Source organism: Babylonia areolata, chromosome 16, assembly GCF_041734735.1.
Source record: "Babylonia areolata isolate BAREFJ2019XMU chromosome 16, ASM4173473v1, whole genome shotgun sequence".
NCBI classification, from domain to species: domain Eukaryota; kingdom Metazoa; phylum Mollusca; class Gastropoda; order Neogastropoda; family Buccinidae; genus Babylonia; species Babylonia areolata.
The window spans coordinates 25326145-25350911 of NC_134891.1; the positions used below are offsets into that span (position 1 = coordinate 25326145).

Consider the following 24767-nt stretch of genomic DNA (forward strand, 5'->3'; position numbering starts at 1 on the left):
TTTACCTCAGTACGATGCCTGATGTGCTGGTGCTTGTTGAGTTGTTTCTTTTATTGACCTTACATAGTAGGTTTGAACTTTGTTGAAGAATTTTAGCTCTATAATTTTTGTGTCCCAGAAATATAAATGGGTAAGGAACACATGTATGCATTGAATCAATGCAGGCTGCTGGACGCTTCCTTTGAAGAACTGCTGTGTTTCAACCGAGCACTGCGCGAGTTTGTCGCCTCAATTGACCCCCTGTACAGCAAGCAGCACGAGGAATTCTTCGTGGGCTTTGAAGGAAGGTGAGAAAATATTCTGTGTCAGCTTCATCTTGAGAGGAAGACATTGTTGGTAGATGTAGAATTAGTGTAATCTGAAAGATTCAAGAAAAGAGAAATAGTTTTACCAGTCAGTCCATGGAGGAACATAAATTTATACAAAAATGCAGTGAACACTTGTGTTTTTCACATGTTTAATAAACAATGTTATAAATACTAAAATGCAGTGAACATCTGTGTTTTTCACGTGTTTAGCAATAGCTAATCTTGGAAGAACTTCTGTTATGTTTTGTTGATCCAAGCAAGTTTTTCATCCTTAACTACACGTCTTCCATCATTCTTCTTTATCAGCTTGTGCATGTGATAGTTTTAAAAGTTGTGTCTTATGAAATGAACGCAGTTTCTGTCAGCTTGTGAGCATGTGTGTGTGTGTTGTTGGGAACATGTGAACAAGGGCCTGTGAGTGACAGTTCACGGTACCCCTGTGTTACAGTTTTGGGAACAAGCACGTCACCCCCAGAACGCTGACCAGCAAGTTTCTGGGCAACCTGGTGTGTGTGGAGGGCATCGTTACCAAGTGTAAGTCGGTTTGATTGGTTATGTCTGCAGGTTTTTAATGCACAGCTGTCAGGGACTGTACTGTCAAGTAACCAACCCTCCTCAGATAAGCAGTGTTTGTGATATCAAAACGGTTCGTAATATCAAAATGCAACTGGAGTCGTTCTCAGTTTAATCGGGAAAAGGGGGAAATGTGATTTTTGTTGTTTTTGTTTATTTGTTTCCCCTTCAGAATTTGGGACATTCTGTTTTCTGTCTTTGCTGGTGTGGAGATTAGGTGTGTGGTGTGGAGATGGGTGTGTGGTGTCTAGTGGTGTGGAGATGGGTGTGTGGTGTCTAGTGGTGTGGAGATGGGTGTGTGGTGTCTAGTGGTGTGGAGATGGGTGTGTGGTGTCTAGTGGTGTGGAGATGAGCAGTGTGTGGTGTGAGAGGCGTGGAGGTAAGCGGTGTGTGGTGTCTGGTGGTGTGGAGATGAGTGGTGGTGTGGAGATGAGCGATGTCTACAGGCATGGGGGTGAGCGGTGTTTGGTGTCTGGTGGTGTGGAGATGAGTTGTGGTGTGGAGATGAGCGGTCTCTACAGGCATGGGGGTGAGCGGTGTTTGGTGTCTAGTGGTGTGGAGATGAGCGATGTCTAGAGGAGTGGAGACTAGTGGTGTGTAGAGGCGTTGTGCTGTGTGGTATTGTGGAGGTGTCTCGAGGCTTGAAGACAAGTGGTGCGTGGTGTCCAAAGGCATGGAGGTTGGCTGTGTGGAGGTGTCAAGAGGTGTGTGGTGTTTAGATGTGTATGTTGTCAAGAGGTGAGCGGTGTGTGGTGTGGAGGTGTGTGGTGTCAAGAGGTGTGGAGGTGTGTGGTGTTTAGATGTGTATGTTGCCAAGAGGTGAGCGGTCTGATGTGGAGGTGTGTGGTGTTAAGATGTGTGTGGTGTCAAGAGGTGAGCTTTGTGTGGTGTCGAGAGGCGTGGAGACAGCAGAGTGTAGCGTCTAGCGGTGTGTGATGCGTCCAGGTTCGCTGATCCACCCCAAAGTGGTACGCAGCGTGCACTACTGCCCCAGTACCAAGAAGACCATGGAGCGTCGCTACACTGACATGACCTCCCTGGACGCCAAGCCGTCCTCCGCTGTCTACCCCACTAAGGTCACTGCCCGGGGAGAGATTTGGTGGGGGGGGGGGGTCTGTAAAACCAATTCTTCTTCTTCTTCTGCGTTCATGGGCTGCAACTCCCACGTTCACTCGTATGCACACGAGTGGGCTTTTACGTGTATGACCGTTTTTACCCCGCCATGTAGGCAGCCATACTCAGCTTTCAGGGGTGTGCATGCTGGGTATGTTCTTGTTTTCATAACCCACCGAATGCTGACATGGATTACACGATCTTTAACGTGCGTATTTGATCTTCTGCTTGCATATACACATGAAGGAGGTTCAGACACTAGCAGGTCTGCACATATGTTGACCTGGGAGATCATAAAAATCTCCACCCTTAACCCACCAGGCGCCGTCGCCGTGATTCGAACCCGGGACCCTCAGATATAAAGTCCAACGCTTTAACCACTTGGCTATTGCGCCCATCTAAACCAATTCTTTACTGCCGCATCCCACTTGTGACATCCGTTTGTAAAGTTGAAGGGATGATATGTGTTTATGCCCTGGTTTGATCTGTAAGCGGGAAAGTATTTGATGTAATAGACATTATTCTGATTTGAAATGCGTATGCCCTGGTTTGATCTGTTACTGGGAAAGTATTTGATGTAATAGACATTATTCTGATTTGAAATGTGTGTTCCTTGGTTTGGTCTGTTAGGAGAAAGTTTGCAGTGTAAAAGGCATTAATCTGATTTTTGTGTGATACATATTTATCTGAGAAATATTTTTGATGAAAAGTATTTCAAGTGGTGCCTTCTGAGAACTGTGATGGGGAAATCAAGTTCTAATTGTATAGTTTGGTGTCATATACTGTACCATGTCAAACTGATGCAAACTAGGCCTATGGTTTGCTCTGTTTGGCCAAATTTCGCGCGGCTAACAGTGAAAAGACGCCCCTCTTAGTCTGGCCCGCTCTTAGCCAATCAAACGCCTCTAACAGCTATAAGCGCTGAATCATTCCTTTGGCCAAGGCTTTCCACGCCATCTTGTCAGGTTTTCGCTCTGTCTCGTCTAACGCTTTTTTTGGCTATTAAGCGTTTTCATTTGGCCTTATTTTGTTGTATGCGGCTTGCATGTGTATTGTGCTTACATTCTGTGTACTCGTTTCGACTCGGCCCCCTCGATTTCTTCGTATTTTTCTACCTCTGAGTCGATCCTGTCTTTCCTTTCTCTGTTGGGGATCGTATTGTTCGCTGGGTGCTTACGCGCGGTACCATGCCTCGTTTGCCATCCTACGAAGGCAGGGATCATGATGCTGGCAGAGATACTCGCCAAGAGACTCTCCCAGGCCCGGAGCTCATGATTTCTCCCGATAGGGACCGCGGCGGCGATTTTTCTTTATCGTGATAGAGATTTTTTTGGACAGTGAATAGGGTTCTGTAGAGTTGGTTTGATTTATGAGGATAACAATCATGAAAATGCTTAATGCTGCAAGAACTTGTGTAGACGTGATGTATTATCTGATTTATCAGGATGATGATGGCAACTTGCTGGAAACGGAGTATGGATTGTGCGTCTACAAAGATCACCAGACTTTCAGTATTCAGGTGAGCTTAACACTGCCTCTTTAACTGAGATAGTTTGCATCTACAGAATTCATTATTTCGCATTGGCATCAACATATTCATACATCAGCTGAGCTGGAAAAAGTAAAGAATAAATGATTTTGCATTTGCATCATCATTGATGCATGACGATATACATATGAACTGGAAAAACTAAACACGTGATTTTGCATTTGCTTCAACATTTGTACATGTATGATGTTCAGATGAGCTGGAAATGCTTCCTCCACTTTGTGGGTTAGCATACTTCAGGACATGTTTCAGTGTTCAGTTTCAGCTACGCATACAGTACGGTATTAGGCCAAGTTTATGACAGTTTCCCTCAATGGTGTACATTTGTCGGCATTACATTGGCATCAGTGATGAAGGTCATGCCTGTCCAGTATTGGCATGTCTGCCACTGTGATGAGCAGTACTGATTCACTGGACTGGAATGAAGTGAGGTGGGTGTCTCTGCAGGAGATGTTGTAATGAAGTGAGGTGGGTGTCTGCAGGAGTTGTAATGAAGTGAGGTGGGTGTCTGCAGGAGATGTAATGAAGAGAGGTGGGTGTCTGCAGGAGTTGTAATGAAGTGAGGTGGGTGTCTACAGGAGACATCGTAATGAAGTGAGGTGGGTGTCTGCAGGAGTTGTAATGAAGTGAGATGGGTGTCTGCAGGAGTTGTAATGAAGTGAGGTGGGTGTCTGCAGGAGTTGTAATGAAGTGAGGTGGGTGTCTGCAGGAGATGTTGTAATGAAGTGAGGTGGGTGTCTACAGGAGATGTTGTAATGAAGTGAGGTGGGTGTCTGCAGGAGTTGTAATGAAGTGAGGTGGGTGTCTGCAGGAGATGTTGTAATGAAGTGAGGTGGGTGTCTGCAGGAGATGTTGTAATGAAGTGAGGTGGGTGTCTGCAGGAGACGTAATGAAGTGAGGTGGGTGTCTGCAGGAGTTGTAATGAAGTAAGGTGGGTGTCTGCATGAGTTGTAATGAAGTGAGGTGGGTGTCTGCAGGAGATGTAATGAAGTGAGGTGGGTGTCTGCAGGAGTTGTAATGAAGTGAGGTGGGTGTCTGCAGGAGATGTTGTAATGAAGTGAGGTGGGTGTCTGCAGGAGACGTAATGAAGTGAGGTGGGTGTCTGCAGGAGATGTTGTAATGAAGTGAGGTGGGTGTCTGCAGGAGTTGCAGTGAAGTGAGGTGGGTGTCTGCAGGAGATGTTGTAATGAAGTGAGGTGGGTGTCTGCAGGAGATGTTGTAATGAAGTGAGGTGGGTGTCTGCAGGAGTTGTAATGAAGTGAGGTGGGTGTCTGCAGGAGTTGTAATGAAGTGAGGTGGGTGTCTGCAGGAGATGTTGTAATGAAGTGAGGTGGGTGTCTGCAGGAGATGTAATGAAGTGAGGTGGGTGTCTGCAGGAGATGTTGTAATGAAGTAAGGTGGGTGTCTGCAGGAGTTGTAATGAAGTGAGGTGGGTGTCTGCAGGAGATGTTGTAATGAAGTAAGGTGGGTGTCTGCAGGAGATGTTGTAATGAAGTGAGGTGGGTGTCTGCAGGAGTTGCAATGAAGCGAGGTGGTGTCTGCAGGAGATGTTGTAATGAAGTAAGGTGGGTGTCTGCAGGAGATGTAATGAAGTGAGGTGGGTGTCTGCAGGAGATGTTGTAATGAAGTGAGGTGGGTGTCTGCAGGAGTTGTAATGAAGTGAGGTGGGTGTCTGCAGGAGTTGTAATGAAGTGAGGTGGGTGTCTGCAGGAGATGTAATGAAGTGAGGTGGGTGTCTGCAGGAGATGTTGTAATGAAGTGAGGTGGGTGTCTGCAGGAGATGTAATGAAGTGAGGTGGGTGTCTGCAGGAGATGCCGGAGAAAGCTCCCCCAGGACAGCTGCCACGCTCCGTGGACATCGTTGCCGATGGCGACCTGGTAGACCGCTGCAAGGTAAGGGGGACAACTGTAGTCTGCGTCTCGGCACAGAAATGACATGTTTCCTTCTTTTACTTTGTCGTCTTGTTTTTTATTTCTGCAGAGTACATTTTGCCGGGTAGGAGTACTGTAAGTGGCTTCGGAAAAGGGCGACAAAGGAGAGAGCACTCAAGTTGTGCGGTGGTGTCAGATGTGGGGCTGGGGTTCACTAGCAAGCAGTAGTTGATGGCTAATTCGCTATTTGTTGGGGGTGGGGTGGAAGGAACGGTGTGCATGCCAGACCAAGAAACTGCTGTACGGTGAACTCCAACATGACAAGCGCTCCCATGGAGGCCAAAAGAAGCGCTTCAAAGACACTCTGAAAGCTTCTCTGAAGGCCTTCAACATCAACCACGACACGTGGGAGCTAAATGCAATGGACAGACCAAAGTGGCGTTCAGCTGTCCACAAAGGTGCCAAATCCTGTGAGGCCAACAGAATCACTGCAGCAGAGCAATGCAGACAGGCCAGGAAAAGCAGTGCCAGCAAGTCCCCGACAGCTGCCACCATCCCCTGTCCACACTGCGTCAGAACCTTCCGGGCGCGGATTGGCCTGACCAGTCATCTGCGCACCCACAGAGCCCAACCCACCCATCCCCAGGACTAGATGGTCCTCGTCGATCCCGACAGACGAACCACACGCACCTTAGGGTGTGGCCAGTGGATAAGCCGATGGTTATTGTTTCTGTTTCTACATTTGGTGGCCTGCAATCTTCGTATTTACTGGCAAGGGTGAATGGGCTTTTACACGTGTGATTCTTTTCACCCTACCTTGTAGGCAGCCATATTCCGTTTTCAGGGATGGCTGTTTAACGTTTTCCTGCTGGCTCATTATGTTCTTGAGAAAAGTCTGAGGTAAGCATGTTAGATGACGTGCTGTTTTAAGGGTGGGGTGAGGGGGGGAGGTCCTTAAAGTATAACATTGATCCAAGCAGACGGATATGTTTGAATGCCTCGCTGATAACTGCCATGGTGAGCAGGTGTGTGTGAAGGTGATGATGATAACTGCCACGGTGTGTAGGTGTTTATGAAGGTGATGATGATAACTGCCATGGTGGGCAGGTGTTTATGAAGGTGATGGTGATAACTGCCATGGTGTGTAGGTGTGTGTGAAGGTGATGATGATAACTGCCACGGTGTGTAGGTGTGTGTGAAGGTGATGGTGATAACTGCCATGATGTGCAGGTGTGTATAAAGGTGATGTGTTGAATGCTGTGCAGCCAGGTGACCGGGTTCAGCTGATAGGGACGTACCGCTGTCTACCTGGCAAGAAGAACAGCTTCACCTCTTGCACCTTCAGGTGAGTCATCTGCAGTTCACTCAGGAGAATTTTAAGTCAGATCGATGGTTTCCGTGCTGGCAGGTATTGAACATACCTTTTCTCAGCGAGGGTGGGGGTGGTTAGAAGTGCCATCGCTCAGCTCATTCACTGTTCCGCTGACACTCAGCAACTTGCTGCCTATGAGACAAGTGGACAGTTGTATTTGTATTTCTTTTTATCACAACAGATTTTTCTGTGTGAAATTCGGGCTGCTCTCCCCAGGGAGAGCACGTCGCTATACTACAGCGCCACCCATTTTTTTGTATTTTTTCCTATCGAAGTGGATTTTTCTACAGAATTTTGCCAGGAACAACCCTATTGTTGCCGTGGGTTCTTTTATGTGCGCTAAGTGCATGCTGCACACGGGATCTCGGTTTATCATCTCTTCTGAATGACTAGCGTCCAGACCACCACTCAAGGTCTAGTGGAGGGGGAGAAAATAGCGGCGGCTGAGCCGTGATTCGAACCAGCGCGCTCAGATTCTCTCGCTTCCTAGGCGGACACGTTAACCTCTAGGCCATCACTCCACTAGGTTTAGTTGTCCTGGGGGAGTTGGACAGTTGGGTGGTCAGTGCTCTGTGCAAGAAGCTGATGGATTGTTGTGTAAGAGCGACGGGCGCAATAGCCGAGTGGTTAAAGCGTTGGACTGTCAATCTGAGGGTCCTGGGCTCGAATCACGGTGACGGCGCCTGGTGGGTAAAGGGTGGAGATTTTTACGATCTCCCAGGTCAACATATGCGCAGACCTGCTAGTGCCTGAACCCCCTTCGTGTGTATATGCAAGCAGAAGATCAAATACACACGTTAAAGATCCTGTAATCCATGTCAGCATTCGGTGGGTTATGGAAACAAGAACGTACCCAGCATGCACACCCCCAAAAACGGAGTATGGCTGCCTACATGGCGGGGTAAAAACGGTCATACACGTAAAAGCCCACTCGTGTGCATACGGGTGAACGAAGAAGAAGTTGTGTAAGAACCATACTGATTTACTGCAGCATTTCTTTGATGAGCAGAGACCTGTCTTGTAAGAACCACACTGATAGGTAACATTCCCTGATGCGCAAACAGCTGTTGTATATTTCAGAAGCACACTGATTACCAACGTTTCCCTGATGAGCAAAGAACTGTTGTATATTTCAGAACCACACTGATTACCAACGTTTCCCTGATGAGCAAAGAACTGTTGTATATTTCAGAAGCACACTGATTACCAACGTTTCCCTGATGCGCAAACAGCTGTTGTATATTTTAGAAGCACACTGATTACCAACGTTTCCCTGATGAGCAAAGAACTGTTGTATATTTCAGAACCACACTGATTACCAACGTTTCCCTGATGAGCAAAGAACTGTTGTATATTTCAGAACCACACTTCTTCTTCTTCTTCTTCTGCGTTCGTGGGCTGCAACTCCCACGTTCACTAGTATGCACACGAGCGGGCTTTTACGTGTATGACCGTTTTTACCCCACTATGTAGGCAATCATTCTCCGCTTTCGGGGGTAGAACCACACTGATTACCAACGTTTCCCTGATGAGCAAAGAACTCTTGTGTATTTCAGAACCATACTGATTGCCAACATTTCCCTGATAAGCAAAGAACTGTTGTATATTTCAGAATCACATAAGCAAAGAACTGTTGTATATTTCAGAACCACACTGATTGCCAACATTTCCCTGATAAGCAAAGAACTGTTGTATATTTCAGAACCACACTGATTACCAACGTTTCCCTGATAAGCAAAGAACTGTTGTATATTTCAGAACCACACTGATTACCAACGTTTCCCTGATGAGCAAAGAACTGTTGTATATTTCAGAACCATACTGATAGCGAACATTTCCCTGATAAGCAAAGAACTGTTGTGTATTTCAGAACCATACTGATAGCGAACATTTCCCTGATGAGCAAAGAACTGTTGTATATTTCAGAACCATACTGATAGCGAACATTTCCCTGATAAGCAAAGAACTGTTGTATATTTCAGAACCATAATGATAGCGAACATTTCCCTGATGAGCAAAGAACTGTTGTATATTTCAGAACCATACTGATAGCGAACAACATTTCCCTGATAAGCAAAGAACTGTTGTATATTTCAGAACCACACTGATTACCAACGTTTCCCTGATGAGCAAAGAACTGTTGTATATTTCAGAACCACACTGATTGCCAACATTTCCCTGATAAGCAAAGAACTGTTGTATATTTCAGAACCATACTGATAGCGAACAACATTTCCCTGATGAGCAAAGAACTGTCCCCTGTGTTTTCTGTGGATGACATCTCCAAGATCAAACAGTTCAGTCGCCAGAAGAAGGTGAGTTTCACCAATACAGGAACTTAGCATTCAGAATCACAGAATTACAAACAGAATTTACTATTGCTTCTGAGAAAATGTAGTGTGTATCATACTGATCTCCTAGCTTCCTGAAACATCATTTGTCTATAGAATTACTCAGGTTAAAAGTCAGGGGTTTTGTTGTGTGTGTTTTTTTTGTTTTTTTTTGTTTTTTTATGAGATGTCTGTAGAAAAACTGACCAAAATTTGTTTTTCCTTTTTTTGTGTGTTTTGGATTTAAATTTTAAAAAGTTAGGGGTGCTTTCATTACTTGAAAAACACACACACATACACGAAACCTCTCTCTCTCTCTCTCTCTCTCTCTCACGTGCGCACACACACAGTGCTTTCTTTACTTGAAAAATCCACACGCACACACACATACTCTCTCTCGCACGCACTAACTGAAGGGGGGGGGGGGGGGAGATCCCAAAAGGATCTTTCAAACCAGAAATCGTCTGTGTGGCAGATACTGCTCTTTCCTCTGGCTTCTTGACAAGGTAGTTGTATGTTCCAGGGCCTTAGGTGCTTTAAGGTTTATGATAGAAATGTAGTTTCAAATGTGAGTGAAGCATGGTTGTTTGGCATGAGCAGGACGTGTTTGAGGTGCTGTCATGGTCAGTGGAGAAATGTTGTAGTTTCAAGTTCATGAAGCATGACTGTTTGGCGTGTGCAGGACGTGTTTGAGGTGCTGTCATGGACAATGGAGAAATGTTTTAGTTTGAAGTTAGTGAAGCATGACTGTTTGGCGTGTGCAGGATGTGTTTGAGGTGCTGTCATGGTCAATGGAGAAATGTTGTAGTTTCAAGTTCGTGAAGCATGACTGTTTGGCATGTGCAGGACGTGTTTGAGGTGCTGTCATGGTCAATGGAGAAATGTTGAAGTTTGAAGTTAGTGAAGCATGACTGTTTGGCGTGTGCAGGATGTGTTTGAGGTGCTGTCATGGTCAATGGAGAAATGTTGTAGTTTCAAGTTCGTGAAGCATGACTGTTTGGCATGTGCAGGACGTGTTTGAGGTGCTATCACGGTCCATGGCGCCGTCAATCCACGGCCACGAGTACATCAAGAAGGCGGTGCTGTGCATGCTGCTGGGCGGCAACGAGAAAGTGCTGGCCAACGGCACTCGCCTCCGTGGGTCAGTGGGGACCCACGCTGTGATGTGTGGGGTCTGGTGTGTGTTGTGTCTGTGTTTCAACTGTGTTGGCCAACAGCACCTGGACCTACGGTGTGATGTGTGGGGTCTGGTGTGTGTTCTGTCTGTGTTTCAACTGTGTTGGCCAACAGCACTTGGACCAACGCTGTGATGTGTGGGGTCTGGTGTGTGTTGTGTCTGTGTTTCAACTGTGTTGGCCAACAGCACCTGGACCTACGGTGTGATGTGTGGGGTCTGGTGTGTGTTCTGTCTGTGTTGGCCAACAGCACTTGGACCTACGCTGTGGTGTGTGGGGTCTGGTGTTTGTGGTGTCTGTGTTTCAACTGTGTTGGCTGACACTTGCGACCAACGCTGTGATGTGTGGGGTCTGGTGTGTGTAGTGTCTGTTTCAACTGTGTTGGCCAACAACACTTGGACCAACGCTGTGATGTGTGGGGTCTGGTGTCTGTGTTTCAACTGCGTTGGCCAGAAACACTTGGACCCACACTGTGATGTGTGGGGTCTGGTGTGTGTTGTGTCTGTGTTTCAACTGTGTTGGCCAACAGCACTTGCGTCTGTTGGTCAGTGGGGACCACACTGTGACGTGTGGTCCATGTGTGGTGTGTTGGGGTCAGGTGTGTTTGTGTCAGCTGTGTTGGACGGTGCGGGTTACCCTGTATTCGTACATACCTCCATGCAAAGGTTTTGGGGATCCCTTTGTACATTGATGGACCTGTTGGTTCATGGTGTAACTATGATGCCCATTTGCCTCACTTTTTAGTTGTTTAACCCTTTGAGCCCTGACCTCTGCTTTACCAGTGGTAGAGAAAAATGACATAATGCCTAGCCACTGGTTGAGCGGTGTGTAAACACTTGGGTTGTGTTTTGCTATTGGTCGACTTATATTGAAGAGCCAATCAGAAAGACCGTAATATTCTGACGTCAGTGAACGTAGTACCAGCATGGCCGCGCCTTTTCACTGTGTTTTGTGCATGTGCTTTGGATAAAAAAGATCGATTTCAATTTCAGTCAACCAATAGCAAAACACGACACAAGTGTTTACGCACCGCTCAACCGGTGGCTAGGCATTATGTCATTTTTCTCTACCACCGGTAAAGCTGTGGTCAGGGCACTCTTTTTATATCTGCTGTGACACATTAAATACCAATTACTTGCAAATTTTGGCTCAGGAGCTCAGGCAGAAGGGTTAAAATTGCTCAGGGCTCAAAATGTGTAGTGTATGCCCCAGTGCCCCCAGAATGTCGCTGTGTGACCGGCTGGAAGTGCTCAGCTCCGTCCCTGAACCACACGGTGTGGCCCACTGCACAGAGTGTCTTTTTACTTTCACTTTGAGCTATCCCACAATGCTTTTCAATTGCCGCAGCTGCCATTTTGACGTTTGAAGCATGTGAATTGGTTGAGTAGTTTCTGAGCAGTTCATTATAAAAGTTGACGGTTTTTTTGACAGACGGCTTGGAACGATTGTTTAGACCAGTCATGGGCAACTGTTAGGATAATTAGTATTTTGAGCTGAGTTTGTTGAGGATGAAAATGCATGCACACAAACAACAGATCACTCCGTTTAAAAAATTTGTTGAGCACACACATTTTCAAGCACGTCGGATAAAAAAACAAAAACAGATTTGGAAATAATTCCTAACAGTTAGAATGTTCCCAAATTACTTGTATGAAAAAGTACATTTTCTGCATATTTGAGCTGCTCCTGCAGCAAGGTGAATAAAGCCATGTTGTATATGATTTTTTTTTTTTAGGCATGTGCAAGTTCTGTGCAGAGTAGCTTCCCTTCACACGGGGGGGGGGGGGGGGGGGGTGGATAGGAGTATGGATCAGTTTGACCCCAGGACACTGTGAAAGGGGCTTGTTTGGTGTTGTTGCAGGGACATCAACGTTCTGCTGATTGGAGACCCCTCCGTGGCCAAGTCACAGATGTTGAGGTAATGTTGATAATAATCATAATGATAGTTTTTTTCTGTTGGGCCTGTCATTAACTCTCTCCATACGAACGGCGAAAGAGATGACGTTAACAGCGTTTCACCCCAGTTACCACCATCAAAATATTGCAAGCGTAAGGCTCTTATACTGAAGAGGTGAATGTTGACAAAGAATACCACAATTCTGACGACGGAAGCTAAAGGTTGGGTCATTGAGACACCCACTGGACATCCGAGGTGTCTGTGTAGAGGAGAAGAGAGGACTGGCCGTACTGAGTGAGTTAAAATACAATAATGCTCAAGACACATTACATAGTAAAATATATACTGTAATGCTCAAGGCATATCACATAGTAAAATATATACAAAAATGCTCAAGGCACATCACAAAACCCTTTTGTTGCCGTGGGTTCTTTTACGTGTGCTCAGTGCATGCTGCACATGGGAACTCGGTTTATCGTCACGTTTGAATGACTAGCGTCCAGACCACCACTCAAGGTCCTGTGGAGGGGAATAAAATATCGGCGGCTAAGCCGCAATTCAAACCAACATGCTCAGATTCTCTGGCTTCCTAGTTGGGTGCGTTACCTCTAGACCATCGCTTTACCACTGTACAGGTATGTTGTAAGTGTGACGTGTCTGTCCAGGTAAGTTGCGATTGTGACGTGCGTGTCCAGGCATGATGTGTGTGTCTAGGTATGTTGTAATTGTAACACATTGTGTCCAGGAATGTTGTAATTGTGACGTGTTCAGGTATGTTGTAATTGTGACATGTTATGTCCAGGTATGTTGTAATTGTGACGCGTTGTGACCAGGTATGTTGCAGTTGTGACGTGTTGTGTCCAGGTATGTTGTAATTGTGATGTGTGTGTCCAGGTATGACGAGTGTGTCTAGGTATGTTGTAAATGTGACATGTTTTGTCCACGTGTGTTGTAACTGTGACACGTTGTCAAGGTATGTTATGATTGTGATGGTGGTGTCCAGGTATGTTGCAATTATATGTTGTAAATGTGACGCGTGTTCAGGTATGATGTGTGTGTCCAGGTATGCTGTAAATGTGACATGCTGTGTCCAGGTATGTCCTTCACACTGCTCCCCGTGCAATCCCCACCACAGGTCGGGGGTCATCCGGTGTAGGTCTGACGGCCGCCGTCACCACCGACCAGGAGACAGGTGAGACAGAGTGATGACCTGCTGTGCATCACTCATTTGTACTGTAGACAAGTGATGATGAGCATAGAAGATGATGAAAACCCGGTATGAGCATTGTGAGTATGATGAAGGCATGTAGGAACACAGTAAATGATACGATGAAAGCACTGCATGAATGGTGTTGAATCTATGATGTTGAATTTATTTATTTATTTATTATTTTTTTTATTATTATTACTATCATTATTTTTGTTATTATTATTTATCTTTTTATTAAATTTTTGTGTGTGTGTGTGTGTACACTTATTGTTGACTTCATCAAGTTTTTGCACCTTACACATAGTAGTAGTTCTTTTTTATGTATTTATCTATTATTTATTTACTTTTACTTCTTTTTTTTCCTTTTTTTTTTTTTCTCAAGGCCTGACTAAGTGCATTGGGTTGCACTGCTGGTCAGGCGTCTGCTTGGCAGATGTGGTGTGGCGTATGTGGATTTGTCCGAACGCAGTGACGCCTCCTTGAGCTACTGAAACTGAAACTGAACTGTTGAATCACTCGGGATGAAAACCCTGTATTTATGGTTTTGCGTCACAATGTGATAAAAAAAAGAAAAATTACAACCCTGTGTGAGCTGTGTACATGATGTGATGTATACCCTGTAACGATAGTGTAAATTATGCGATAAAAACCCTTTGAGAATGGTGTAAATGATGCGATGAAAATGCGGTACGGTGTAAATTATGTGATAAAAGCGCTTTGAGAATGATGTAAATGATGCCATGTAAATGCTGTACGATGTAAATTATGTTATAAAAACCCTTTGAGAATGGTGTAAATGATGTGATGTAAATGCTGTACAAATGGTGTAAATTATGCGATAGAAACTCTTTTCAAATGGTATTAATTTCATATTGTAAATCATAGAGTAAATTATGCGATATAAACGCTGTACAAACAGTATAAAAATGACATGAACAAAAAACAACCTGTAAATGAACAAATGTAAAACGATGCACAAACGAACATTAACAATGCAAACAGTATCACATGACCACTGTGTGTTGCCTGAACATCAACATCACGCAACCACTTCGTGTCACCCGAACATCAACAACGCTAACAGTGTCACACGACCACTCTGTGTCTCCAGGAGAGAGGCGACTAGAGGCAGGAGCCATGGTGCTGGCAGACCGGGGCATTGTGTGTATCGACGAGTTCGACAAGATGTCGGACATCGACCGGACGGCCATCCACGAGGTGATGGAACAGGGGCGTGTCACCATCTCCAAGGCCGGCATCCACGCCAAGCTGAACGCACGTTGCAGCGTGTTGGCCGCCGCCAACCCTGTGTATGGACGGGTGAGCATGTATGCCAGCTGAAATGATGTTGCTGTATTTTTGTTTTAATTACACATACTTAACCGTGACCCAACTAGTACAGACTCCGGCAGGGGTCTGACATTCCTGCCTGTGCAAACTACTAACCGCCTATGCGGAGATAATGAAACTACGGCCGATAACCTCCCGGAAGTAGGTAACCTCCCCTTTGTCCCGCTGGCTAGCGCCCTCTTTTTCCGGCAGCCATTTTGACTCCTGTCCTGTGCTCTCCATACGGCTAAGTGCCAACCAGGTGTATGGACGGGTGAGCATGTATGCCAGCTGAAATGATGATGTATTTTTGTTACGCTCGATAGCAGCGTATGTGGTGTGATGTGTGTGTGTGTTTATTTATTTATTTATGTAAGCTTATCTGTTATTTATTCCCCCGGTCTTTTTTTTTTTTTTTCTGAAGGCCTGACTAAGCGTGTTGGGTTACGCTGCTGGTCAGGCATCTGCTTGGCAGATGTGGTGTAGCGTATATGGTTTTGTCCAAACGCAGTGACGCCTCCTTGAGCTACTGAAACTGAAACTCGATAGCAGTTAGTTCCGACATAATGCCAACATCAAAATTGTTCCGACGAGTTCATTTTCAACTGCAATGTAATTTTAGGAAGATAATTTCCTTTTGATCTGATGTGTATCAACAGTGATGTGTCGTGATGTAATGTGATGTGTGTAAACATTGATGTGGTGTGTGTGTGTAAACTGTGATGTGTATAAACATTGATGTGGTGTGATGTGACGTGTATAAACAGTGATGTGGTGTGATGTGACGTGTATAAACTGTGATGTGGTGTGACGTATGTAAACCATGATGTGTGTAAACAGTGATGTGTATAAACCATGATGTGGTGTGATGTGTATAAACAGTGATGTGGTGTGATGTGACGTGTGTAAACAGTGATGTGTATAAACTGATGTGGTGTGATAAGACATGTATAAACAGTAATGTGGTTTGATGTGACATGTATAAACAGTGATGTGGTGTGATGTGGCATGTATAAACAGTGATGTGGTGTGATGTGACGTGTATAAACAGTGATGTGGTGTGATGTGACGTGTATAAACAGTGATTTGATCTGATGTGTATAAACAGTGATGTGGTGTGATGTGTTTGAACTGTGATGTGTATAAACTGTGATGTTTTTAAACATTGATGTGATGTGTGTAAACATTGTGGTGTGATGTGTAAACATTGGTGTGGTGTGATGTGCATAAAGTGATGTGTAAACATTGATGTGATGTGTATAAACTGTGATGTGGTGTAATGTGATGTGTGTAAACAGTGGTGTGATGTGATGTGTATAAACAGTGATGTGGTGTAATGTGTTTGAACTGTGATGTGTATAAACTGATGTTTTTAAACATTGATGTGATGTGTATAAACTGTGATGTGATGTGTGTAAACATTGCTGTGGTGTGATGTGTGTTAGCATTGATGTGTATAGTGATGTGATGTGTGTAAACTGTGAAGTGTAAACAATGGTATGTGATGTGTATAAACAGTGATGTGGTGTGGTGTGTATGAACAGTGATGTGGTGTGATGTGTATGAACAGTGATGTGGTGTGACGTGTGTGCAGTACGACCAGTACAAGACGCCCATGGAGAACATAGGACTGTGTGATGTGGTGTGATGTGATGTGTGTAAACAGTGATGTGGTGTGACGTGTGTGCAGTACGACCAGTACAAGACACCCATGGAGAACATAGGACTGTGTGATGTGGTGTGATGTGATGTGTGTAAACAGTGATGTGGTGTGACGTGTGTGCAGTACGACCAGTACAAGACACCCATGGGGAACATAGGACTGTGTGATGTGATGTGATGTGATGTGTATAAAACACTGATGTGGTGTGATGTGTATGAATAGTGATGTGGTGTGACGTGTGTGCAGTACGACCAGTACAAGACGCCCATGGGGAACATAGGACTGTGTGATGTGGTGTGATGTGTATAAACACTGATGTGGTGTGACGTGTGTGAACAGTGATGTGGTGTGACGTGTGTGCAGTACGACCAGTACAAGACCCCGATGGAGAACATAGGACTGTGTTATGTGGTGTGATGTGATGTGTGTAAACAGTGATGTGGTGTGACGTGTGTGCAGTACGACCAGTACAAGACGCCCATGGGGAACATAGGACTGTGTGATGTGGTGTGATGTGTGTAAACAGTGATGTGGTGTGACGTGTGTAAACAGTGATGTGGTGTGACGTGTGTGCAGTACGACCAGTACAAGACGCCGATGGAGAACATCGGACTGCAGGACTCCTTGCTGTCGCGTTTTGACCTGCTCTTTATCGTCCTGGACAAGGTCAGGGCTCCCTCTCCCTCTCTGCCTCTTGTCTCTCTACCCCCCCCCCCCCCACCCCCCCCCCCCCCCTCTCTGTTTCGCCATCCTTCCTCCCTCTCTCCGCTCTCTTTTCCCCCTATCTTCCCGTCTTCCCTTGCTCCCATCTCTCTTTCCATCTTTTCTCCCCCCCCCTGCCCCCACCGTCTCTTCGTTTCCCACCATCCATCCTTCTCTCCACCCTCTCTCTTTCTATTTCCCTTCCTCCCTCCCTCTTTCTCCCCCCCCCCCTCTCTATTCCCCATCCTCCCTCTCTCCATCCCTTCTCTCGTTGCCTACCTTTTTATTTCCCATTCTTTTCCTGTCTGTTTCCCATTGTCCCTACCTCTCTCTATTTCCCATCATTCCTCTCTCTTTCCCCTCCCCCCCTCTCTCCCCCCTCTATTTCTCATCCTTCCCTTTCTCTTCACCCCCCCCCCCCCACCCCCCCCCCCCCCCCCCCCCCCCCCTGTCTGTTTCCCATCATTCCTCCCTCTCTCATCCTCTCTCCGTTTAGCCATCCTTCGTCCCTCTCTCCGCTCTCTTTTCCTCCTCTCTTCCCGTCTTCCCTTGCTCCATCTCTCTTTCCATCTTTTCTTTCCCCCCCCCCCCCCCCCGTCCTCTCTTTGTTTCCCATCATCCCTCCTTCTCTCCACCCTCTCTCTTTCCATTTCCCTTCCTCCCTCCCTCTTTCTTCCCCCCCCCCCCCCCCCTCTATTCCCCATCCTCCCTCTCTCCATCCCTTCTCTCGTTGCCTACCTTTTTATTTCCCATTCTTTTTCTGTCTTTTCCTGTCTGTTTCCCGTTGTCCCTACCTCTCTCTATTTCCCATCATTCCTCTCTCTTCCCCCCCTCCTCTCTCTTTCCCCCCTCTCCCCCCCTCTATTTCCCATCATTCCTTTCTCTTCCCCCCCCCTCTCCCCCTCTCTCTGTTTCCCATCATCCCTCTCTCTCCCCCCCCCTCTCTCTCTCTCTTTCCCTGCCCCCTAGAAAATGAAGGGGGAGGGTTTTTTTAATGTCAGATGAGTGTTCGGTTTCGATTAATGCTTTTCTTTCTACGTAAAGAGTTGAGACGTTCATCCAGTAAACCTGTTATTAGATAGATAGACGTGGCATAGTGGCAAGATGGAACGCAAGAAGCATGAACACACACCCACAGACAATCCAGTAACTTGCAAGTGCAGTTGCTATTGTGTAACTGTTACTTTGGTGTCATATACTACTTTTTTGGTATCATATACTGTAACATATCGCACTGACGCAAATTAAGCCTGTCAGTTTGTTAGGCCAAATTTCGCGGCAACACAGTAAAAAAACATCCAACAGGTCCACACTGCTTGAGCCAATCACACACTGTTAACAGCTACAAGCAATTACTTTGCCCATTTTGGTTTCAAACTCCTGTTGCTTAAATGAGCGCTGCAAGCACACATCCACCCCTGCAGTGTAGGTGTGATGATTTGTATTTTTTTTGTATTTCATATTTCTTTTTATCACAACAGATTTCTCTGCGTGAAATTCGAGCTGCTCTCCCCAGGGAGAGCGCGTCGCTATAGTACAGCGCCACCCTTTTTTCTTTTTTTTTCCCTGCGTGCAGTTTTATTTGTTTTTCCTATTGACGTAGATTTTTCTACAGAATTTTGCCAGGAACAACCCTTTTGTTGCCATGGGTTCTTTTACGTGCTCTAACTGCATGCTGCACACAGGACCTCGGTTTATTGTCTCATCCGAATGACTAGCGTCCAGACCACCACTCAAGGTCCAGTGGAGGGGGAGAAAATATCGGCGGCTGAGCCATGATTCGAACCAGCGCGCTCAGATTCTCTCGCTTCCTAGGCGGACGCATTATCTCTAAGCCATCACTCCACTCCATGATGTGTTACAGATGGACCCAGACCAGGACCGGAGGATCTCAGACCACGTACTGAGGATGCATCGTTACCGTGCCGCTGGGGAGCAGGACGGTGATGGTGGGTGTCCTTTTTTTTTTTTTTTTTTTTTTTTTTTTTTTTTAGTCTTTTTTTCTTTCCCCTTATTGGGCTATGATTCTCACTTTCACTTTTTTTCATAATTGGGCTTTTACGTGTTTGACCATTTTAACTCAGTACGGCCAGTCCTCTCTTCTCCTCTACACAGACCCCTCGGATGTCCAGTGGGTGTCTGAATGACCCAACCTTTAGCTTCCGTCGTCAGAATTGTGGTATTCTTTGTCAACATTCACCTCTTCAATATAAGAGCCTTCCGCTTGCAATATTTTGATGATGGTAATTGGGGTGAAACGCTGTTAACGTCGTCACTTTCGCCGTTCGTATGGAAAGAGTTAACATGCGACCCTGACACTTTCGAAATGGAAAGGATGCACTGCTTGTTCTTTCAGCTGGTGCCAGGGATGTTCAGAAAATTTCAAGAACAAAGACGAAAAAGAAAGAATATCACGTCTTGAGAGTTTTCCGACCTGTATGGTGCAAACTCCCTGTGTAATGCGCTGTCACCGCTTCACATGAAACAATACAGTTGTGCATAATAACATACTTGCACATGTGTGTGTATCAATATACACCACAACAACTCTACATATAATAAGTGCGCATGATGTGATCACTAAAAAAAAAAAAAAAATGAACATGTATGTATATCGATGTACACACACAACACTACATATATTAAGTGCTCATGTGATCACTTAAAAAAAAAATGAACATGTATGTATATCAGTGTACACACATGACAGTACTACAGTAAAGTTCGGTTTAAAAGCCACGGCTTTTTACTCCAGCAAGGTTCGTAGGGTCCTTTCAAGTCCTTTTAAGTCCTTAGGAATTGGATTTTGGTCAAAAGGCCTTTTAAGTGCTTTGATTCAGCAAGTTGGTCCTTTTAACTCATCAGGAGGTCCTTTTAATTTTTGAAAGGTACTGTTAAGTCCTGTTTTATGAAGAGAAAGAGACTTGAGAACGAAACTGAAACACTTTCGACACCAAAACCGTAAGTTGCAAAGCGCGTTGAAAGATGCCGACGCGATCGTCTGAAACTCAGTACTTACTGTAGGAGGATACAGCCTATAGGCCTAGGCCCTAACAGTAGTGCGCTTTCTGCTCGGTGGCAGACGCGAAGCGTGGTACAGTGGCTGTGAGTCACGCCTGCTGCTGCTGCTTTGCTTAGGCCTAGCCTACAGTGACGTGAATTGCAAAGACTAAATACAACAGTCAAATGGGATTAGCTGTTCTTCCGTTTATGAGAGGTAAGTGTCTGCTGTTCTGCATGTCAAATAGATTGGGGTGTACTGTAAAGTCATGTCGGCAAAGGTCCTTTTAAACTGATTTGAGGTCCTTATAAAGTCCTTTAAAGGTCCTTTTTTGGCTTCATGCCCACCACCTGGGAACCCTGTCCAGTCAACATTTCAGTGGATTCAGTGAGCAGGATGACGTGGAATAAATGTGACTATCCCTAAATTATGGATCTTATTTTCGTTGTGTTTATTATTTTTTGTGGCACTAGTAGTACTTTCGCTTGCTTTCTTTGTGTTGCTCCCACTTGTGTTTATTTCATAACCTACAGTATTGACAGCTTTTCTGTAGTATCGGCATGTGTTCCGGTACCAGAAATAAGTGCGGCTTATAAGCCATGTGTATGTATAAAGTTCAATTTTTCCCAAAATTTAGTGGATGCGGTTTATATACCAGTGCGCTCAATAGACCGAACTTAACGGTACATACACTAAACGCTGACAGTGTGAGGACATGGGCGTGGTGTGGGCGTGTTGCAGTGCTGGCGATGGGCAGCAACAGCAGTGTCCTGGCCACACAGGACCCAGACACGGAGGAGAGAGAACAGACGGAGACCCCCATCTACGAGAAGTACGACCACATGCTGCACGGCGCCTCGCGGAAAAAAAGGTCAGCGACTGACCCTGTGCTGAGGTTGTGGGGGAGTGGTGTGATGGTGTGGGTGTGTGTTGGTGTGGGGAAGTGGTGTGATGGTGTGGGTGTGTGTTGGTGTGGGGAAGTGGTGTGATGGTGTTGGTGTGGGGAAGTGGTGTGTTGTTGGTGTGGGGAAGTGGTGTGTTGATGGTGTGGGGAAGTGGTGCGTTGGTGTGGGGACGTGGTGTGTTGTTGGTGTGGGGACGTGGTGTGTTGATGGTGTGGGGAAGTGGTGTGTTGGTGTGGGGGAGTGGTGTGTTGGTGTGGGGACGTGGTGTGTTGTTGGTGTGGGGGAAGTGGTGTGTTGTTGGTGTGGGGACGTGGTGTGTTGTTGGTGTGGGGACGTGGTGTGTTGTTGGTGTGGGGACGTGGTGTGGTGTGGGGGAAGTGGTGTGTTGGTGTGGGGAAGTGGTGTGTTGGTGAGGGAAGTGACCGCATCGTGTTCATGATAAGTGTGTGATGTCCCTTTGCAGTGACCGCATCGTGTTCATGCCAAGTGTGTGATGTCCCTTTGCAGTGACCGCATCGTGTTCATGCCAAGTGTGTGATGTCCCTTTGCAGTGACCGCATCGTGTTCATGCCAAGTGTGTGATGTCCCTTTGCAGTGACCGCATCGTCAGCATGCAGTTCATGAGGAAGTACATCCATGTGGCCAAGAACATCTCACCGACCTTGACCCGGCCGGCCTCAGAGCTGATTGCCGAGGAGTACGCCAAACTGCGCAGTCAGGACTCCCTGAACCAAGACAATTTGGCCAGGGTGAGACAGGGGGGTTGAGGTGTTCAACCTTTTTTTTTCCTATTGTCTTTTTTAATGCATTTAATGGGATGCAGTATTATATTTTTTCCTTTATTTATTTGATTTTGGTATTGAGACATGCGCTTTAGTTAAGCAGGCAGCAGGTCGACCCATCTGGAAACTTAAATATTACATAAAAACCTTCTTTTTTTTGGTTTGTCTTTTTGTTTTATGGTTTCTAGTAGAGTTATAAAATTTATTGGTGTGGTTACAAACCAGGATGACCGCAGAGTTGGCGCGTTTGACAGAGACAGTGTTGTTTTCACAACATGAGTGGTGTGTGTGACAGATAATGTGTTGTGTTCACAACATGAGTGGTGTGTGTGTGTGTGAGACAGTGTTGTGTTCACAACATGAGTGGTGTGTGTGTGTGTGTGTGACAGTGTTGTGGTCACAACATGAGTGGTGTGTGTGTGTGACACAGTGTTGTGGTCACAACATGAGTGGTGTGTCTGTGTGACAGATACAGTGTTGTGTTCACAACATGAGTGGTGTGTGTGTGTGACAGAGACAGTGTTGTGTTCACAACATGAGTGGTGTGTCTGTGTGACAGATAATGAAAGTGGTGTGTCTGTGTGACACAGTGTTGTGGTCACAACATGAGTGGTGTGTGTGTGTGTGACAGATAATGTGTTGTGTTCACAACGTAAGTGGTGTGTCTGTGTGACAGACCCAGCCAGTGACGGCACGATGTCTGGAGACAATGATCCGTTTGGCCACGGCTCACGCCAAGTGTCGACTCTCAAAGTCTGTGGATCGCGAGGACGCTGAGTGCGCTGTGGAGCTGGTCCAGTTTGCCTACTTCAAAAAGGTCAGTGTGGTGATCCAGTTTGCCTACTTGGTCCATTTAGTGTATTTCTGATCCAGTTTGCCTACTTCAGTACGTTAGTGTATTTCTGATCCAGTTTGCCTACTTCAGTATGTTCAGTGTATTCCTGATCCAGTTTGCCTACTTCAGTATGTTCAGTGTATTTCTGATCCAGTTTGCCTACTTCAGTACATTCAGTGTATTCCTGATCCAGTTTGCCTACTTCAGTACTTTGTGTTTTTCTGATCCAGTTTGCCTACTTCAGTACATTCAGTGTATTTCTGATCCAGTTTGCCTACTTCAGTATGTATTCCTGATCCAGTTTGCCTACTTCAGTACGTTCAGTGTATTTCTGATCCAGTTTGCCTACTTAAGTATGTTCAGTGTATTCCTGATCCAGTTTGCCTACTTCAGTACATTCAGTGTAATTCTGGTCAAGTTTGCCTACTTCAGTACGATCAGTGTATTTCTGGTCAAGTTTGCCTACTTCTGTACACTGTGTATTTCTGGTCCAGTTTGCCTACTTCAGTACATTCAGTGTATTTCTGGTCCAGTTTGCCTACTTCTAAAAGGTCAGTGTGTTTCTGGTCCATTTCACCTACTTCAGAACTTAGTGAATGGGGTGTCTTGTGGGTGTCATTTGGGTCATATGATTTTTCCTAACAGTGACATTGATTAACCCCCGGCGGTTACCTATGATAGTATGACTGATCTTACATGATCAGTCTGAATTTTCCATTTTTCTGGACCTGTGTCAGCATAGAATGTGACGGCAGTGTGAGTGTTAAACTGCATGCGTGTGATTTGATGTGTTGGGAGGGGGGTGTGGATGTTGGATTCGTTGATATGTGGTTTGTTCCTTCCTGAAAGAGCCGGGGGTCTTGGGAGACGGTGTGATGGGAGGGTGTTTTGAGTTGTTGTGTGTGGCCCTGGTGGTTTGCAGGTGCTGACTAAAGGTGGTGTGTGGCCAATGCACAGAGATGCTTTTGCTGCATGTGTGTGATGGTGGGTGTGCAGGTGCTGACAAAGGTGTGTGGCCCTTGCTGCATGAGTGTGATGGTGGGTGTGCAGGTGCTGACAAAGGTGTGTGGCCCTTGCTGCATGTGTGTGATGGTGGGTGTGCAGGTGCTGACAAAGGTGTGTGGCCCTTGCTGCATGAGTGTGATGGTGGGTGTGCAGGTGCTGACAAAGGTGTGTGGCCCTTGCTGCATGAGTGTGATGGTGGGTGTGCAGGTGCTGACAAAGGTGTGTGGCCCTTGCTGCATGTGTGTGATGGTGGGTGTGCAGGTGCTGACAAAGGTGTGTGGCCCTTGCTGCATGTGTGTGATGGTGGGTGTACAGGTGCTGACTAAGGTGTGTGGCCCTTGCTGCATGAGTGTGATGGTGGGTGTGCAGGTGCTGATAAAAGGTGTGTGGCCCTTGCTGCATGTGTGTGATGGTGGGTGTGCAGGTGCTGATGAAGGAGAGGCGGCGGAAGAGGGGGGAGGACAGTGAGGAGGAGGGAGACAGTCAGGAGGAGAGAGAGAGCGAGGGGGAGGCCCCACCGCCCAAAAAGAGACAGTGAGTGTCGTCGTCATGGCAGTGAGTTGCTGAGTGTTGTCGCAGCGATGTCACAGTGAGTGCTGTCAGTGTCGCAGCAGCAAGTTGCTCAGTGTATTTATATTTGTATTTGTATTTCTTTTTATCACAGTGGATTTCTCTGTGTGAAATTTGGGCTGCTCTCCCCAGGGAGAGTGCGTTGCTACGCTACAGCGCCACCTTTTTTTTTTCTTTTTTTTTAAATTTTTTCCTGCACGCAGTTTTATTTGTTTTTCCTATCGAAGTGGATTTTTCTACAGAATTTTGCCAGGAATAACCCTTTTTGTTGCCGTGGGTTCTTTTATGTGCGCTAAGTGCATGCTGTACACAGGACCTCGGTTTATCGTCTCATCCGAATGACTAGCATCCAGACCACCGCTCAGGGTGTAGTGGAGGGGGAGAAAATATTGGCGGCTGAACCATGATTTGAACCAGGGCGCTCAGATTCTCTCGCTTCCCAGGCGGACGCGTTACCTCTAGGCCATCACTCCAAAGTGTCACTAGGCCATGTCACAGTGAGTGTCGTCATGGCAGTGAGTCGCTCAGTGTTGTCACAGTGAGTGTCGTCATGGCAGTGAGTCGCTCAGTGTTGTC

General features: G+C 46.1%; 1 protein-coding gene across 1 annotated transcript in view; it reads left to right on the forward strand.

The window, feature by feature from the left end:
• Positions 1 to 24767, forward strand: part of LOC143291252 (zygotic DNA replication licensing factor mcm3-like) — a 35633-nt gene that overhangs the window by 2751 nt on the left and 8115 nt on the right. The window contains exons 3-19 of the mRNA XM_076601061.1: positions 165 to 287; positions 757 to 842; positions 1827 to 1957; positions 3439 to 3513; positions 5353 to 5436; positions 6681 to 6760; positions 8997 to 9102; positions 10128 to 10258; positions 12154 to 12210; positions 13284 to 13381; positions 14511 to 14719; positions 16968 to 17057; positions 18958 to 19042; positions 20836 to 20965; positions 21595 to 21748; positions 22458 to 22598; positions 24046 to 24155. Of these exons, the coding sequence (XP_076457176.1) occupies positions 165 to 287; positions 757 to 842; positions 1827 to 1957; positions 3439 to 3513; positions 5353 to 5436; positions 6681 to 6760; positions 8997 to 9102; positions 10128 to 10258; positions 12154 to 12210; positions 13284 to 13381; positions 14511 to 14719; positions 16968 to 17057; positions 18958 to 19042; positions 20836 to 20965; positions 21595 to 21748; positions 22458 to 22598; positions 24046 to 24155 (1890 nt within the window). The remainder of the gene's footprint in view (positions 1 to 164; positions 288 to 756; positions 843 to 1826; positions 1958 to 3438; positions 3514 to 5352; positions 5437 to 6680; positions 6761 to 8996; positions 9103 to 10127; positions 10259 to 12153; positions 12211 to 13283; positions 13382 to 14510; positions 14720 to 16967; positions 17058 to 18957; positions 19043 to 20835; positions 20966 to 21594; positions 21749 to 22457; positions 22599 to 24045; positions 24156 to 24767) is intronic.